The sequence below is a fragment of the Diplotaxodon limnothrissa genome, linkage group LG7 (assembly GCF_057381915.1).
Source record: "Diplotaxodon limnothrissa isolate DT_005_m linkage group LG7, D_limnothrissa_male_GT1.1, whole genome shotgun sequence".
Classification (NCBI taxonomy): Eukaryota; Metazoa; Chordata; class Actinopteri; order Cichliformes; family Cichlidae; genus Diplotaxodon; species Diplotaxodon limnothrissa.
In genome coordinates, this window is record NC_140602.1 from 70,144,358 (window position 1) to 70,162,793 (window position 18,436).

At 44.6% G+C, this 18,436-nt stretch overlaps 1 protein-coding gene across 1 annotated transcript; it reads right to left on the minus strand.

The window, feature by feature from the left end:
• Window positions 1-1,647: 1,647 nt before the first annotated feature.
• LOC146629766 (uncharacterized) lies at window positions 1,648-13,163 on the minus strand. Its single transcript, XM_085358866.1, has 13 exons — window positions 12,671-13,163; window positions 12,500-12,593; window positions 12,239-12,326; window positions 10,486-10,822; window positions 10,292-10,385; window positions 6,081-6,168; window positions 5,470-5,776; window positions 5,010-5,103; window positions 4,823-4,910; window positions 3,702-4,020; window positions 2,976-3,069; window positions 2,813-2,900; window positions 1,648-2,736 (listed from the first exon to the last, which is right to left on the minus strand). The coding sequence occupies exons 1-13, from the start codon at window positions 12,729-12,731 to the stop codon at window positions 2,149-2,151; spliced, it is 2,340 nt and encodes a 779-aa protein (XP_085214992.1). The 5' UTR covers window positions 12,732-13,163; the 3' UTR covers window positions 1,648-2,148.
• Between the last annotated feature and the right edge of the window lie 5,273 nt (window positions 13,164-18,436).

Consider the following 18,436-nt stretch of genomic DNA (forward strand, 5'->3'; position numbering starts at 1 on the left):
CTCGTTAACGGAGATTTGCCGTGTTGTGGCGTTAAGGTCATTTCAACGAGATTAACCTGAAAGCACTAGTGGGAACACAACGAATATGACTGCACATTTACGCCGACATCATCCCAGTGCAAAGACAAAAACAACAAGCATGCTACTAACTTTAGCCGAGTCATTTAGACAGCTGTTAGCACATGATTCTCCTTATGCTGCTGAGAATATAGCCCAGAAGAAGCGGATAGTATAGCTTTTATTTTGGAAAGAGCCATTTCTCTGTAATAAACTCTCTTTTCCAAAGATGAGTGATTCCTCAATCAGATACAGGGCTTGCAATATCGCTAGCCCGACGTCCCGGAGCTAGCGATTTTTCCAGTCGGGCTACCAAAATCTATCTCTTCCCTGCCCGTCGGGCTATTGTAGGAAGGAAAAATATATGTCAATGCTTTTGCATTCTTTCAGAAATGTAGCTGGGTAATTATGTCATTGGCATCGGTGAGCCACTGTCAATATGTGACATATTGAAATCGCGTTTGAATTTGCGCTTGTTTTTTTGCTTTCACTTTGCAATCGTGCGAACTGTGTATAGAGAGCGACAGCACTGATCTGTGAGTGATGATAATTTGTGCACCAATTCCTCTGACATCGTCTTATTAATCGTTAGCTTACTACGCAAACATGACAAGTGAAATCTCCCGCAGCTTAAACATGTGAGAGGTTGATCGCGCAGAGAATCGCTGAGCTTATGTGAGTGAGCGTGTAAAAGCATTTCAGTTCTGCTGAGCCAAATAAGACAGGTCAGGGTGAAGAAGTGACAGCCAAAGAAAAGCTTACCACAAAACGGAGAAGTTATGACAAATCAGACTATAAGGCAAAAAGAAAGTGCAGCTTTATGGTTTCATGGACAAAAGAATTTCTGTGGCTGCAATATGACGAGCTAAATAACCAGGGCTGCACATAAGTGGTCCGCAGGTGCGCATTCGCTGTCAAAATAAAAAACACGCACAAGGGTTAGGGTTAAATTTAAAAACTGTACTTTTGAGTTAAAATATATATTTATAATTTTAATAAATGACAAATTAAAAAGGCATGAACATTTTTTTTTGTATCGAAAAAATATCGAACCGTGACACCAAAGTATCGAACCGAACCGTGAATTTTGTGTATCGTTGCACCCCTAGTGTTTAGGTGTAGACAGGTGTGCTGATCAGAGCTCAGCAGCAACAAGGAAATCTGCCGAAGTCTACGAATTCAGCTACCCTGCACCCGAGTACAGGATGTTCAGGGCTGCACCTCCCAGTTTGTGTAATTAGTGGAACCATTTGTCCTGAAAATGTTTAGTAAAGTCAGTCGTTGCCCCCCCTGCCCCCCCCTCCATCACTGTGAAGAACTCGTAAAATCCCTCTGGAGCTTTTATTTTGAAATCCGGCTGCTCAGTGCAGTTTGAGTGGCATCAGTCACAAATTGGTGTTTTGTTTTAATTAAAGGCTCCTCTGGACACTTCAAGCACACAAGCATCATCTTACACGAGTGTGATCACAGTGAGGGATTCCCGGGAACAGCCCTCCTGCTTCAGTTTTCACTATTCCCGATGAACCCTGCAGAACCCTTTCAGTTCCTCAAAGAGAAGAAAGAAAACACTCTGTGGCACTGAGGATGGAAACGAGTTTAACTTGATGAACTTTCATTAAACACAGAAACAAAAGTCCTGCCTGACTCTGTGCAGCGCTCCTGGTAACCAGTCAGCATCCCAGGAGGGCGCTTCCAGAACGTCCAATGAAAACCAAACCGACCGGCCTCCACAGTGAGGTCGTGTTCTCAGGCAGCGCCGGACCGTTTTCATCACTGCTGCCGAGATCCGAGCGTCCGCCGCGCTGGGTCTCCTCCTCCTCCCCCGGCTGAACAGCTCAGAGATCCAAAGGCGGCCCCGGCAGCCGCCTGAGAACACGACGTCAGCCACACCTGACTCAGGTGATGTTTCTGATTATTATGGACCTGCACGCAGAGCCGTCTGATCCCAGGACCGCCCACTCAGCGAGCTCAGTCCTTCACAGAAGTCCTTCTGTGGATCCAGAGTCTGGACCCACAGACAAGCAGGCGGTTTGCCAGCCCGCCACGAGGTCTGTACAGGGATAGTCCACGCCCCCACACCGCACCGGCGGTCTACATGAGGGCGTTGAGGTGCCCCGAGTGTCCCACAGAGTTCAGCATCAGCGCCCTCTGGTCCAGCACCTCCCTGTCCCGGCCCAGCGCCGCCCTCTCCTGCTCCACCATGGCTCTGTCCCGCTCCACTGCCGCCCGCTCCCGGTCCAGCCACAGCCTCTCCGCCTGCACCGCCGCCCTCTCTCTCTCCAGCGCTGCTCTGTCTCGCTCCACCATCTCTCTCTCTCGCTCCAGCGCCGCCCTCTCCCTCTCCACCGTCTCCCACTCACTCTCCAGCCCCCCCAGCGGCCCGTCGCATGTCTCTGAGCTCCGCTGGTTCTGCTCCGCGCCGTCTCCGAATGCATCCGGCGCGTAGTCTGAGGAAGATGGGCGGGAGGGCGGTGGGGCAGGGGGAGGTGCGGGGGTGGCGCGGGGCCTGAGTCTGGGGGCGGGGTCTGGGTGCTGATCGTCGTCCTGAGTGACGGGGGCCAGGAGGGGGGCGCTGCTCGCCAGCCGGCCCTCCATGGCTTCGTTCATAAGGTGAAACCACGGCCAGGAGGAGGCGCCGTCTGCCACGGTCTCCATCCCGACAGGAGGGTACTTCAGGTCCTGAGGAGAGCAGAGGATTTTAGAAACACGCAGCCACGAGCAGCTTTACCGAGGCGGGGAGTTAGTGACGGCCTACCTTGTACCGCCTCTTCAGATTGTCCCACTTCTTCGCCATCTGGTAGGTGGAGACCTTCCCCTGCAGACCGAGCTCCTTCAGGATGGCTCTGACAGGAAGTGAGGACACAGAGTCAGGAACGCCTCGCTGCTCCGACATTCACCCGCACGGGAGGCATACTTACTTCCAGGCGGCTTTGGCGGCGTTCCTCCTCCCGGTGAACAACGCCTCGTTAGCGGCTCGAAGTTTAATCATCTTCCTCGTGTCCTGGTCGGTCACTGCGACGCACACAGGTCGACAGACAAGTCATCAGTGATTTTATGCTGCATAAGTTTAATTTCAGGTATTTTAAATTCGTTTAAAAGATTTTTATGTTCTTGTACTTTAATTCATTCAGTTTGAATAAATATCTTTTATTGATATCTGTATTTTGATAACAATTTTTTATTCATTATTTATTTTCAAACATTTGCATAGATTTCATGTGTTTACATTTTAAACCACATTTTTATTAAATGTTTTTTCAGTATCTGTATTTTAACACACTCATTGTTATTATGATAATATATATACTTTCCTTATTTCTGTGTGTAAACATTGTCTTTATTTTAATCAGTTATTTTTAAAGTTTTTATTTTACTTTGTAATTTATTCAATTTGAATTTTGTTACATTTTTCTTTGCAAAGCTTTTCAGCGTTTTTTCCTCACAGGATAAATTTCAGGTCTTATTATTTAGTCTTAACAGATGTTTGACTTCCTGTCTGTTGTCTTTGTTTGTATTCATTTGGTTTTTGCCGTTTTGTATTTTCTTAAACGTGAAAATTTTTCTTAAACAACGTGAGCGAAGCCTCGAGGAGGTTTGAGGGCAGCGATCGTCACCGGGCCGTGACCACGAAGAAATCCTCTCACTTTTATACGTCGGGTCGGAGGGTGTCGAACACTCCTCTCCGCTGGCGTCGATGTAGGTGACGTTCCCGTCGGACACCGCGTTGTCTCCGCCCACCATGCTCTCCAGCTCCGACACGCTGCTCCTCTCCGCCATCAAACAGTCTCTGTCGGGAGGCGGGGACGAGCCGAACACGCCGTCCTCCTCGTTGGTCCAGACGGGCGTCACTCGGGGAGCTTTGCCCGTCAGACGGCCTTCCAGAGCGTCGCTCATCAGCTGGAACCAGGGCCACGAGGCCGGGTTGGTCTGACCCTCCATCCCCCGAGGAGGAAACTTCAGGTCCTGCAGACGCAGCAAACTCACGTTTCAGTGAACGCTTGAGGCGAGCAGCAGCTCTCTGCGGCGCTCTGCCGATTACTATCAGAGAGCTGCAGGACACTCAGGCGTCTAACTTTATTTAAACAGGTCCGACTGGACAAAGCAGGTTATAGGTTCACATGCAGGGCACACGTTACTGCGAGTCACCTGAGAGTCATCGAACACACCAACCACATTTCCTTCAGTTACTATAACACCTTGAGGTCAGTTTAAAACACACCCCTCCGCCTGCACACGACTAACGTATCGACGGCGCCTCAGTCTCGAGCGATCCACTCACAGACTTGCGCGTCCACACCGCCCACCTGCAGGACTGACACTACAGTAATTATCTCAGGACTGTTGTCACTGCCGATCAGGAAAAACTGGGTTTGTTGCACGTGTGGAGAAACAGCTCAGATCAAAAGGAATGTTTTTCTCGCTGGTGTAAATGTAAACTAGCAGAACATCGACACTGAAGCTGACTTCCTGGTTTTAACGCCTGAAGCTCGTAAGCGTCTCACACACACAGACATTCACAGTGGAGACGTTTATCCGGCCCACAGTGCAACAGGACAGCGTGCCAACGATGAGTCTCTGTAAAACCTGACATGTTAGCGTCTGTGCACCAAGTATTTGTAGGTAAAAATATAACAACACTTATTTAAATACAGGCAAATTAGTTATGAGGACAACACCGCCTCAGCTGAGGGCTAAAAAGGATGCGGCGGTAACACGGGGTCACATGACCTGAGGCACGCTGCTCAAACTGCTGCAGGGATCTCACCTTGAATTTGGTCTTCAGGTTGTCCCACTTCTTGGCAACCTGGTCAGGTGTTATCTTCCCTGTCAGACCCATCTCCTTCACTATTCCCCTGCACACACACACACACACACACACACACTTTAACAGGACCCCGACACACACAGAAACGAGCGCAGTGTTTTCAGCAGACGCTCGAACGCTCGCTCACCTCCACGCCGGTTTGGCGGTGTTCCTCCTGCCGGTGAACAGAGACTCGTTAGCAGCTCGCAGCTCGATCAGTCGCCTCGTGTCGTCTTCGCTCACTGTGAAAAGAGGCGAATGCAAACGTTACTTTGAGGCGTTTCCTGCACGGCGTGCATGAATACGATCGGGTGACATCGTTTGTTTCGTTTAAAAACTTCCTACGTCCTGATTCCAAACGACTCCAGAACTGAAGCTCCGAGCACAACGAACTTTTAGACGAACCCTCGAACCAAGAGAAACCGGACCTATCACATGACCTCCTGGGCAGCTGATTGGCTGTGCTTTAATAGTTTTCACTTGCACATGTTCCCTTCCTCCCTGATGCCTACATTCCCCACAATCCACCCCGGCTGCAGCGCAGGACTAAGCTGTGCCCCTCAGTGTCACTCTGCTGTCTGAGCTCCGAGCTGATCGATTATCCTTACGTTTGTAGGTGAACTCGCCCATCCGGTGCAGCTCGCCCAGAGCCGCCGATCCGTTCTTGTCCTCGTTATCAACCAGCAGGTCCATCTCAGACTCCGTCAGAAACTCGGCCATCCCGCCTCGGCTCCGGCGGGCTCGCTTCTTGGGTGTCGGGGACAGCGACTCGCAGTCCTCGTCTTCATCCTCCACGATGGGAGTGAGGATGGGCGCGGCGCCAGCGAACCGTCCCTCCATGGCGTCGTTCATTCTGTAGAACCAGGGCCAGGAGCTGGGGTTGGTCTCCACGCCTCGAGCGGGAAACTTCAGCTCCTGGAGAAATGACAGGACGTCAACACTGCCACCATCTGCAATTACCCACGATTCACAGGGACGCCGCCGATTCGGCTTTTCTAACTATTGATTATTAATTTATCTAATTTAACTGAAAGACGTGCAGCATTGTGGAGCTGCAAAGAACACATGAGTGGCCGTTATATAGTTGCAGTTCCTCTAATGTCCACTTGAGGCACCAAAACTGACATTAACAAAGAATGGCTATCGCCCCGCCCACTGCGGGTTACGATCTGGACGGCGACGCCCCTTCGAGTCGTGGAGCTGGAGTGAGAGGACGCACCTTGTATCTCCTCTTCAGGTTGTCCCACTTCTTGGCCAGCTGGTCTGTGGTCAGTTTGCCCTGAAGGCCGAGCTCATAGAGAATCGCTCTGAGAAAATCAACAAATAAAGTTATTTGAATTGGAGCCGAGCCCCTTCAGACCTGACCAACAATGAACATGAAGGTTTGGAACTGTTTGTCCTCGGCAGCGTTGGAGTTATTTTAGGTTTTTAAGTCTTTAAAAAGATGAATTTCTCAAAACGCTGCACGAGTCCTGATTAATTTACTCAGGTTGGTTATTAAGTTGATGAGCCTGCAGCAGAGCGCCGTGAGGAAGTGATCTGGAAACATCAAAATGCATGTACTGGTCAATGCTGCCCCCTGCTGGTGTATGTTTGAATTCACATTTGGACAGGAGGGATTACAAAAGGTACCTTTAAGTCTTTGATAATGATCAGAAAAATAAACATTATTAAATGTCTGAGACGCTCTGCAAATAAAAACAAGAAATATTTATGAAACCCTAATCTACAAAAAGTATATAAAAAAGTCCAAAAACTTATTTCTTATCAATATATTCATTTTATTTTTGGTAGTTTTCTGTAAAAAAAAAAAAAAAAAAAAAAAAAAGTCTAAATGTGCTTCAGGCACCAAAACATTTAATACTCGATGATATCCTGATTTAACCTTTAGATCAGGCACACTTTAGGTCACGGGCCAAACACGATAAACATTTATTGAACCCTACAACAATGTTTTTTAAACATAAATATGAATAAAAACAGACAGGAATATTATTCCAGATTAAATAAACTTAAAAAAAGAAACTTTAAATATTTTGCTCTTCATAAAAATATATCCTGTCAAAATTATGCAAGTTAGAAATATGAACATGCTGCCAAAACCCCAGGAAAAGTAAATGAGAGCAAACACAAGGTTGGAGCCGCATGTAGACGAGCTGGGTGCTGCTGCAGGAGTGGAGCTAATAAACTGTGCGGGCCATTCAGTGTCGTACTTTCCCTGAGTGCATCATTACACTGCAGCTGCATCTGAATCTGCACAGGTGCAGCTCAGCAAAGTGCGCTGACTTGGTTCAACATTACTGCAACAGAGAAAGTGAGGCAGGCTGCACTGGTGCATTTGTGACAGCTTCACTGCATCACACATGTGCATGAACTGACAGGTTTCCTTGCTGAGCTCAAAAACTCTGTTGAGAACTTTTATCCCGACTCAGCCAGCGGAGCTCTGCATGAAGGAATGTGGGCAAACTCTGAATCTATTTCCCACATAAAAGACTGAAACTGACGGTGATTTAAACTTTTAGCTCAGATAAAATGTACGGTCTGCGTCGCGGTGATCATTACATGCTCCATTTTTAGGACTTTACCACACAGCCTTTCCTGGTGTGTGATGCAGTGATGTGCTGTTAACTCACCGGTACATTTCTCCTGCATCTTTACTCGCATCCTGCGGACTAGTCCGCTTTTTCCACCGCACAGCACCGGCGCTCCATCTGTTGTAAGTCCAACAAGTTTGTCCCAGGACAGTTTCACGTCGTTACACTTTGACATGCGTTTTTAAAAACGCCTTTTCCCGTCGTTGTCCCGTGCATCGATTTAATGTCCAATATTTCCTCTCCACGGATGAAGCTGGTCAGCTGTGCAGTGTCCATCATGTTTGTACTTTCATCCACAGCCGAGCATGCAGTGAAGTTTTTGCTTCTTTCACACAACTGTGTTCTTAAATCAGTGACCATCTCACAAACCGATCAGCAATCGTATTTCTGCTCAGGCTCACATTTGCTAAACTCTGCGTTTTGTCTGGACACAAGACGTCCACAGCTTCATCCTGCAGCTCTTCAGAGCGGTACCGGGCTGCTTTGGCTCCTCTGCTACGATAAAACTTGCTTTCACAACAGCTTCACTTTGTGGTTTTGCTCTGGTGACGAACGTCTGCTGAAACGTCAGATTCTTCTTCAGCTCTTCTACTTCCTGTAGTTTCTGCGTTTCGGTTTTTCAGCTTATCCTGACGTTTTGTCTCGTAGTGCCGTCTTAAATTAAATTCCTTCATTACAGCCACATTAGCTCCACTAATAAGACGCACGGTTTACCAGCATGTCTGTAAACATATATTCAGCCTCCCACCGGCGCTGAAAGGCTCTGCTTTCAGAGTCAACTTTTCTCTGCACCATCGTGAGCGGCGAGCTTGACGCGGGAATGTTCCCAGTTAGCCTAGCGCTCAGCAAGGAGGCTGCAGCGCTGCATCATGGGATCTGTAGTTTGTATATTACTAGCGCCTCATATCGCCGGGCCATGCATAACAATAATAATACATCTATATAAAATGATCTCGCGGGCCGGATGTGGCCTTGACTTTGACACATGTGCTTTAGAAGAAAACGTTCGATTCATTAGGACCACATCATGTAACGGAGATCAGTGGAGCCTTTGTTTACTGTGACCAGGCCACAGCTGGACGGGTGGGAAACCTGCTGTAGAGGCTTGAACTTCAAACACGCCCAAAACATGTTTGAAAACATATTTTCATGACATTAAACCGTGCGACTATCCCAGGAAGTTGATTCCGTTTCTCACACTGAAAAAAACACTCCGAACAGGTGATTTCGTCACCCGGGTGACTGAGCGCGCATCAACACAATATGACAAATTATTTCTTTAAATAAGATCCACGTCAATAACAAATCTGAGATGACGGAAATTAGGGCTGGGCCATATTATACCGTTCACGGTAATACCGGTATAATGTTAGGCAACGATAGGAAAATGAAATATCGCGATAGAATGGGAGTAAAACGCGCATACGCAGTGCCTTTGTTTTCATACGCACATGGCCGATTGTTGAGTGAAACAGATGATCCAGAATTGGTTTGTAAAAATGGTGCAACTTCCGTGATGTGGAACTGGTTTGGTGTTTGTCCGTCAGATACACAACAAAGCACATTTTTTTGCAGAACATGCAAGCGGCCGTTGTTATTGTCGTATTTGTCGGACTGAGATGCTCTTAAATCTGGGAGTAATCTGGGTCCTAAACTCCGTAAACTTCAGGTCAAACAACACTGCAGCATCACTTAGAGTTAAAAACTGTCTAAATTCTTTCATCTTTAATAAAACGATCAGCATTGCTGCGTTACGAGGTGTAACTATAAAGTTTAACTTCCAGGCATCCATGAAAACAAAAGTTATTACATTTAACGGAGTTAGAAGTTAGCAGGAAGCTAGCGGAAGTTAGCTCGCTAGTTTCGCTAGTTAGCTAAGCATGATATAGCATGTTCTGACTGAGAGATTTCTGAAAAAATTCAAACGTACAGCTCTGCTATCACTTCCAACATAAATGAAGACAGGAAACTAAACAGCAGTGACGTTTGTAGGGTTACTGAAGTTGGGCTAGCTGGTATATAATGATGTGCTACGTGACCGCTAGCGACACAGCTATGTTAGCATAACATAAACAGTGAAGGAGGACGAACACTAACACTTTTCCACTTATAAAAGTTAAGGTGAAGGTTCCTCATGGTTAGAGACAAATGCAATCGCATGGCAGGATGCTGTAAACGGACCAAACTTCAGTCAGGAGAACAACTGAGATAATCCATCCACAATACGAGGTTAGTCATTAATACACTGCAACAACATGGGAATAGAGCAGCTGCCGGAGAATTCAACATTAATGAATCAATGGTACAGAAGTGGAGGAAGCAAGAAGAATGAGTTTAATAAAGTTTGATTTATCTGACTGCTTTGTTTCGCTTAATGTGCCTTATAATCCCGTGCACCTTATGGTCCGAAAAATGCGTACTGCACACTGCAGTTTAATGTTGCAAAGCACCTCTTTTTAACTTCAGTGGATATTATACATGGTTATGCTCAGGATATGTCAGCCCATTTCTACTGGAAATGCCTTTTGGTTAAACTTTCAGCAAGGAATTTGCATTTGTACTGTTACATTTTTATAAAGCTTTAATGTACATAAAAACCAGCTTCTTGTTTAAGTGAATATAAATGGAAGGTTGTCTTTTTGCGCTAGTAATGTTGTGGAGTTGTATTTTGTCTCGCATCAATTATATCGTCAGTTATATCGTTATCGCAAATTTTCAAATATATATCGTGATAAATATTTTTGGCCATATCGCCCTGCTCTAACGGAAATAAAAAGACAATAACAAAATCAAACCAGAAACCGGTTCAGACCTGGTTCAGGTGCGTTCGACTCACCTCCAGGCCGGCTTGGCTGAATGTTTCCTGCCAGTGAAGAGCGCCTCGTTGGCTGCTCGAAGTTTGATCATCCTCTCGGTTTCTTGTTCGCTCACTGTCAACAAGAGGTGGGGGGTGGGGCGGAGCCATTAAACACTCGGTCCTGCGTGAGGTGTGATTATATCTGATGATGTCAGCCAGGTGCGTCTGCCTACTTTTATACGAGCACTCGGTCATCCTCCTCCAGCCCATCGGGATGCCCTCAGGGGGCGGAGCCTCCGTGTGAACCCCCCCATCATCCGCTGCTGTTTCAGCTGCCACCGTGTCCTCCATCTCCGTCTTGATGAGGAACTCCAGAATGTCGGTGTTCTCCTGGTTCTGATTGGGCTGGCAGTTGCCACGGTGACCGGCGTTGCCAGCGGTCTCTGGGCTCAGCACCAGGTTGCTGTTGTAGAGGCGACCCTGCATGGCTTCATCCATGATGTGGAACCACGGCCACGACTCCACAACGCCCCCCATGTGGTCCTGGCCCTGGTATGGCTGCTTCAGGTCCTGGAAAGAGGAGAACAGTGACCCCTGCAGGCTGAAACAGGGACGTACAGTAAGAGCTGCCTGCAGGCGAGCGTCAGCAGAAAAACTGTTCTGCAAAGTGCGTCACAGAAAGAAACGTGCCAAATAAAAAGAATTAAACATGAAGACATTTAAAGGTCTTTTTCCTCCAGTCGACTCCCTGAAAGATTCACCAAGAAGCAGACAGATGTGCTCATCGGAAAAATCTCATTAAAAACAAACAAACAAACAAACACCGTCTCTCCTCATGTCTGAAAAAGTAACTGTCCCCAAAACCTGATAACTGGTTGTTCCACCCTCGCCCAGAATGATTTAAGTCCAGACTCGTGGTGTTTGCTGGTTGAGATCTTCAGCCTGCTTCACTTTGTCAAACAGCTTCTATTTAAAGGATTTCTGAGTCACCACTAGGGATGGGTACCGGTATCCGGTGCCATTACGGCACCGGTTCTGACATTAACTGTACTAACCAGACCGAAAAGCAGCGCACATTTCGGTGCTTTGTTTTCTTGAGATGTCACACACTTTGGATTCTAGCCAATCATTTTACGTACGTACGTTCTTTTAGAGCAGAGCTACAGATTAAAAATGTCCAAGGCGAAGCGGTCAAAGTCTGGCTGTACTTCACAGCAAAAGATGCAAACTCAGCAGCAACAAGTGCTTTAAGGTGATACTGTGATACTGTCAAAGGAGGTAACACCTCGAATCTGATGAAACACCTGGCGACGCATAGCGTTTTTTTAAAAGCTGAGAAATGCGCCGTATTTGATAGCTCGCTGCGAGACCTCACACTGTGCACGTTGGGTGGGTTGCCAGTTATCGGACCCGGAGCAACATCCCCCAAAAACACGAAGAGGAGAGTCCTGGCCCCTAGCCCTGCCAGTGTAGCAGAAATGATGAGGATGATGAAGCAGCAGCAGCCGTTCTTCTCTGCGTGAGCAGCTTAATGTTGTTCGTGTGTAATTTACGTTGAGTAGGCTAACCACGTTATTACGTTAATGCATGTAAGGTGAACTAGCAAACATCATCATAGCTACATGCGGCCGTCTTCTTGTTTGATGGCAGATGCTCCCTTCACCCTGGACAAAAAGGCTAAAATGACCAAAGAAAAAGTGGAAAACAGCTAAACATGAGAGGTTTTTGGACAAAGTTTGTTTTTTTCCATTCTTTAATCACCGGTTCGAGCACCGGTTTGGTACTGGTATTGGATAAAACCTAAACGATACACATCCCTAGTCAGCAGGTCTGACAGGGATCAGGCCTGGGAGTGGCAGTGAAGGGAGTCTTTGCAAAAACATGAGGATGATCAGTTAACTTGTGAGTTCACGGGGGGGGGGGGGGGGGGTAATGACTTTCACAGACATGAGGAGAAGAACAGCAGCTACATGGCATCTCATGTACCTTATATTTTGTCCGCAGGTTGTCCCATTTCTTGGCGATCTGGTCTGCCGTCAGCTTCCCTTCCAGACCGAGGCCTTTCAGGATGGTGCTGAGGAGACAGGAAGCAGGACATGAGCACTCACTGAGGCCGTGGGAACTTTATGAGGGTGCTGCGACCGGTCCTGGCCGCTGGCACCCGGATCTCTCAGGTTAAACTGCTTCTGCTGCTCCTCGGTCACCTGTCGCTTGCTCAGGTGAGTCCAGGAGCAGGCGGGCTCATACCTCCAGGCTATCTTTGCAGAGTTCCTCTTCCCTGTGAACAGGGCCTCGTTGGACGCCCTGAACTCGATCAGCCTTTTCACATCCTCTTCGGTCACTGCAGGCAGGCAGCGGAGGTCAAAGGTCAGCAGCTCAAACACATGGAGCAGCACTTTTAAGGGTACAGGTACTTACTCTTATAGGAGTTCTCTGGGAAGTGAGGCAGCGGGTGGGGGGCCGGCTCCATGGTGATCATGAGAGGACACAGCTAGGAGAGAAGGAAGGAAGGAAGGAAGGAAGGAAGGAAAGAGGGAGGGAGGAGGAGGAGATGTGCTGTGTTCAGGCCCGATGCTAACTACATCCGCTAGCGCATCCTGTTGCTCCTACAACGGGGCTCCTCCGTCCATCACGGGGGCCGGGCCGTGTCTGTGGGCGGGGGCCGCCGTCTCCTCCCGGTGAACCGTTAGCGGCCAGAGGCTGCAAGCTAACTCAGACGGCTAAAGCTAAACAACAAACAGACCGCGGAGCCGGGCTTCCCGCCGCACAGAGAGACACCGGCTCCTGTTAGCTCGGCTCGGCCCCGACCTCCGCCTCCTCTCGGTATCTTATGTCACCTCCTCCGACGGGCGGAAAAGCGTGAATTAAAGCGTCCCCGTTAACGGAGCTAGCCTGCATCCCGACGCTCTGCTCCGAGAGAAGGGTACGCTCGATATCTCCACCGAGGCCTGGCCGCTATCACCTGACCTCCGGCTCGAGAGGGCGGGGTCAACACAAACACAACCAGCTCGTTTTTTCCCCGTGTATTATTATTATTATTATTATTATTATTATTATTGCTTTTTTTACATTAAGTAAATATGGGGATTTATAACATATATATGGATATAAAACAGGACTGCCTGAAATTGTAATAACTAACTTTCGCACTTTAGTGGTAAAAGCTTTTAGGCAGGAAGGGGTTCAACTCCAGGCCTCGAGGGCGTCCTTTAGATGTGTCCTTGATCCAACACAGCTGATTTAAATGGCTAAATGACCTCCACAACATGTCCTGTAGTTCTCCAGAGGCCTGGTAATGAACTCATCATTTAATTCAGGTGTGTTGATCCAGGGTGAGATCTAAAACTTGCAGGACACCGGCCCTCGAGGCCTGGAGTTGGACACCACTGCTTTTTTTTTGCCTGTCCCGTTTGGTTCTTTAGCTGTCATTGATGAGTTGATGACTGAAGGCCAACAAAGATATCCAACAGATTTACTTTACCAAGTGGATCATCACGGCTTTGTCGTATTGATCCATTTGATCAACCTTTGTTGTTATTATTTATTTTATTTAATTTTCAGTAGTTACAAATGGGACAGACATGGCTGGGGAATAGGAAAGGGAGAAAGAAAGATGAAGGAACAGAAAAACAGAGGGGAAGAGGGACAGTGAGAAAGGACACTTAAAAAGAAAATATATCCCAGATCACCTGTTGAGAGAAAAAAAGACCCCTGCTTTTACGTATTTACCACATATTTGTCTAAATTAGGGAACTCTGTCACTGAACTAACACAGCCAACTCCCTCAGCGTGTTTGTAGTCTTGGCTCATATTGCCTTCATATTAAATTATTTTGTGCTTTTTACAGAACTTTTTAAACATTGCACTCAACAACAAACAAATCCTCCCTACGACTGGCCCCCAGGCCGCAAGTTTGAGACCCTGGACTGGACAGAAGCAGTATTTTAGGCTGTAAAAGCAGACAGTATCAGCTTCATGTGCATGTAGGTTCATGCAGCTCAGTCCCAGAACAGGAACAACGCATTTAAAATCCAGTCTGTAACAAATGCAAATGTTCATTCATTTCATTCATTCATTTCATTTATTTGTTCATTTTCAGGCACAACAAATACCTATATTGAACATAAAATACACAAAACAAAAAACAAAACTTGCCTGAAAAAGGAGTGGGACGAAGAAAACTTATTAAATCCCACCCCTATACTCACTCATCAACAAAAAAAAACCAATAAACTTCCCGCAGCTACGCCCATCATTGCATACAGACCCATCAACAGCCCCGGGCAGATACAAGCATCTAAGCGGCAGCTCGCAACCAACAATTAGAGCCTTCATAACTGAATACAGAATATATAAATTATAAATTGCATTACCACAGGTAACAGGCAGTAATAACTACAAGTAACAGACACACATACATATACATACATATATATCTACACACACAAGTACATATATGTACATACATACGCACACTTTATTTTTTATTTTTTATTTTGGAATCCATACCAGCAATGGTAAGAGGACAGACATTACAGAGCACACTAAAACCCATCATTGAGTATACTGTGACCAGACCAACTGTTTGTAGAGAAATTTAAATCTATGAATATTTTTGCATTGTTTCAATTGTAAACTCAGACTGTTCCAGATTCTCACACCACATACAGACACACAAAAGCCTTTACGGGTTGTTCGAGTTCTGGGTAATTTGAATTCTCCAAATCCTCTCACATTATAAACCTTTTCTCGAATTTCAAATCTAGTTTGTAAATTTGCCGGTAAAAGTTTAGTAAAAGCTTTATACAAAATTATGGATGTATTGTAATTAACCAGATCCTGGAATTTAAGTAACTTTGCCTGAAGAAAGAGTTTGTGAGTATGATCTAGATAACCAGCCTTGTGAATAATACGCAGTGCTCGTTTCTGTACTGTGACTAATGGATTAGTTGTATTTTTATATGTGTTTCCCCACACTTCCACACAATATGTAAGATATGGAAGAACCAGGGTACAGTACAGAGTACGAAGTGCATCTTTATCAAGGAATTGTTTCACTTTGTTCAAAACTGCGAGGCTTCTAGAAATTTTGGTTTTTATGTGTCTGACGTGGGGTTTCCATGAAATTTTGTTATCAATTATAACTCCCAAAAATTTGTTTTCACTCACATTATCAATTGGTACACCTTCAATGATAATTGGTAATTCTATATTATATTTTAAATTACCAAAAAACATTGCTTTAGTTTTATTTATATTTAATGATAATTTATTTATGTCCATCCATTTTTTTATTAATTTTAGCTCCCTGTTTACAGTCATTACAAGATCAGTATAATCATCGCTACTGAAAAATATGTTGGTGTCATCTGCGAACAGTATGAGTTTAAGTACTTGAGAAACATCAAAAATATCATTTATGTATACATTGAAAAGTTTTGGTCCCAACACTGACCCTTGGGGAACACCACATGTAATACCAAGTTTCTCTGAATGGTAATGCCCTATGCTAACATATTGTTCCCGACCTGTTAGGTAACTTTTTAACCAGTTACCAGCTTTCCCTCGAATACCATATCTTTCCAATTTATCCAGTAAAATTGAGTGATTGATTGTGTCGAAGGCCTTTTTGAGGTCAACAAAAATACCAACTGCATATTTATTTTTATCCAGTGTATCAGTAATTTCTTCTACTGCCTCAATTATCGCCATTGAAGTGGTTCTTTGCGTTCTGAAACCATACTGACCAACATTTATTATTTGATGTTTTTCAAGGAATTTTTCTAATCTTGAATTAAAAAGTTTTTCTAGAATTTTTGAGAATTGAGGCAGTAGAGAAATAGGCCTATAATTGGTAAAACTGTGTTTGTCATTACTTTTATATAGTGGTATTACTTTCGCAATTTTCATTTTTTTTGGAAAACAACCGGACTGAAATGATAAATTACAGATATATGTTAAGGGACTAACAATATTCAGAATAACCTGTTTAACTACAGACATATTTATGTCATGATAATCCATTGAAGACTTACTTTTACATTTTAATGTGATATTTATTACTTCTTGCTCATTTGTAGCTGAGAGGAACAGTGAAAATGGATTTGATTTTATATTACTGATATTTTCATTTTTATGACACGGGATGTCCGCTGCTAGTTCAGGGCCAACATTTATGAAGAATTTATTGAACCCATCGACAATATTACTCATGTTGTGATTTTCACCATTTGCATCAGTAAAATATTCAGGATATGATGTTCCAGAAGATCCTTGTTTAATTAAGTTGTTTAACACATCCCAAGTTCCTTTTATATTGTTTTTATTTTCATATAATCTTCTTCTATAATAAAGTTGTTTGCTCGTTCTTATAATATCAGTCAATTTATTTCTATATGCTTTATATCTTTGTTCCACTTCTTTTGTTTTTACTTTGATAAACTGTTTATACAGATTGTTTTTCTTTTTGCAAGCATTAATAATTCCTTTTGTGAGCCAAGGACTTTTTATCTTTTTTTTCTTTGTCATGTGTTCGTTTACAGGACAATGTTTATTGTACCACATAGTAAAAATATCTAGAAAATTATCATAAGCCTTGTCCACATCTGACTCTTCATACACCAAACTCCAATCTTGTTGTGCTAAATCGAAATTGAAGGCATGAATTGCTTCTTCATTTATTGTTCGCTTTGCTATCATGATCTTGGTATCTATTTTTTTTAAATCACAGTCACACAAAGTAAAAACTGGTAAGTGGTCAGTTATATCACAGACAAGCAGACCACTATTAATTTGGAAATCCATGACATTAGTAAAAATGTTGTCAATAATAGTGGCGCTATGTGATGTTATTCTGCTTGGCTTTGTTATTGTTGGATATAGTGATAAGCTGTACATTGTGTCAGTAAAGTCATCAATGGCTTTTAACCTTGTTGGATTTAGCAAATCAATGTTAAAATCACCACAGATAAATAGTAATTTTTGGTTCACCGAAGCAACGTTTTTTTCTATCCATTCATTAAAAGTGTCAATACTTGAACTGGGTGTCCGATATATACAACTTATTATAACATTTCTCTTTTTTTCATTCATAATCTCAATAGTCAAACATTCCAAAATTCCATCAATAGCCATAGACATAGTTGTTACAACATTATATTTTATAGATTTATGAACATATATAGCAACCCCGCCGCCCGCCTTATTTAATCTATTCATGTATTTTAAATCATATCCATTCAAACAAAAATCTATTCCTTTATCGACATTGAACCAAGTTTCAGTGATGGCTATAACACTAAAGGGGCGAGAAAATTGTTGCAAATAGTCCTTAATGAAATCAAAATTAGAGTACATACTTCTGCTGTTAAAGTGAATTAATGAGAGCTTCCCGTCTAGGTTAATTTCTTTTTCATATTGTTCCTGAGTGAAATAATTACAATTTTTAACAAAAGAAGAGAGAAAGTTACTTTCAGAATCTATTTCTGGATCTATTATATTATGCTCCTTATATTCACAATCTAGATCAATTACTTTCTGTTGAAGAACTAATTTCAACGTGTCCATGTCATTTCCTGGTGTAATTGATACATTGGTGTCAGTTATACTTGTCCAGATCCTCCATGTTCCTCACTATCAGTACTTTTGCCTCTTCTGGTGTCCCGTTTAGCTTAATGAAAATCTTACAGTTTGTTACCCATGTATGTTGTATTTTACCGTTCTTCTTCAGTTGCCTTGCCTTCCTCGCGATGTCTGCGTTTTTTCGTGTCAGATGCTCATTAATGAAAACGTCCGTGCCTTTCAGTTTGCGTCCTTGTTTCAGCAGTGCGACCTTGTTCTTCCGATTGACAAATCTCATAATGATGGCCGGCAGTCTGTCACTCCTCCTGGGCAGTGAGTGACATGCTTCTATGTGCTCCAGGTCCATCTCTATCCCCTTGCTTTGGAGGAAGGACGCCACCTGTTGCTCTACCGAGCGGGTCTCCTCGTCGCTGGGCTCCCCGACGTTCCCGGCCACCGCGCTCGCGTACGAGCGCGGCTTGATTTTAATACCGCTGATGACCACGTCGTTCGTACGGGTGTACTGCTCCAGCTCATCCACCCGCCGCTCGAGATCCATGATCCGTCTGTCCTTCTCGGCATTTTGGAGGCATAGCTGTTTTACCTCCTCCAGAAGCCCCAGAA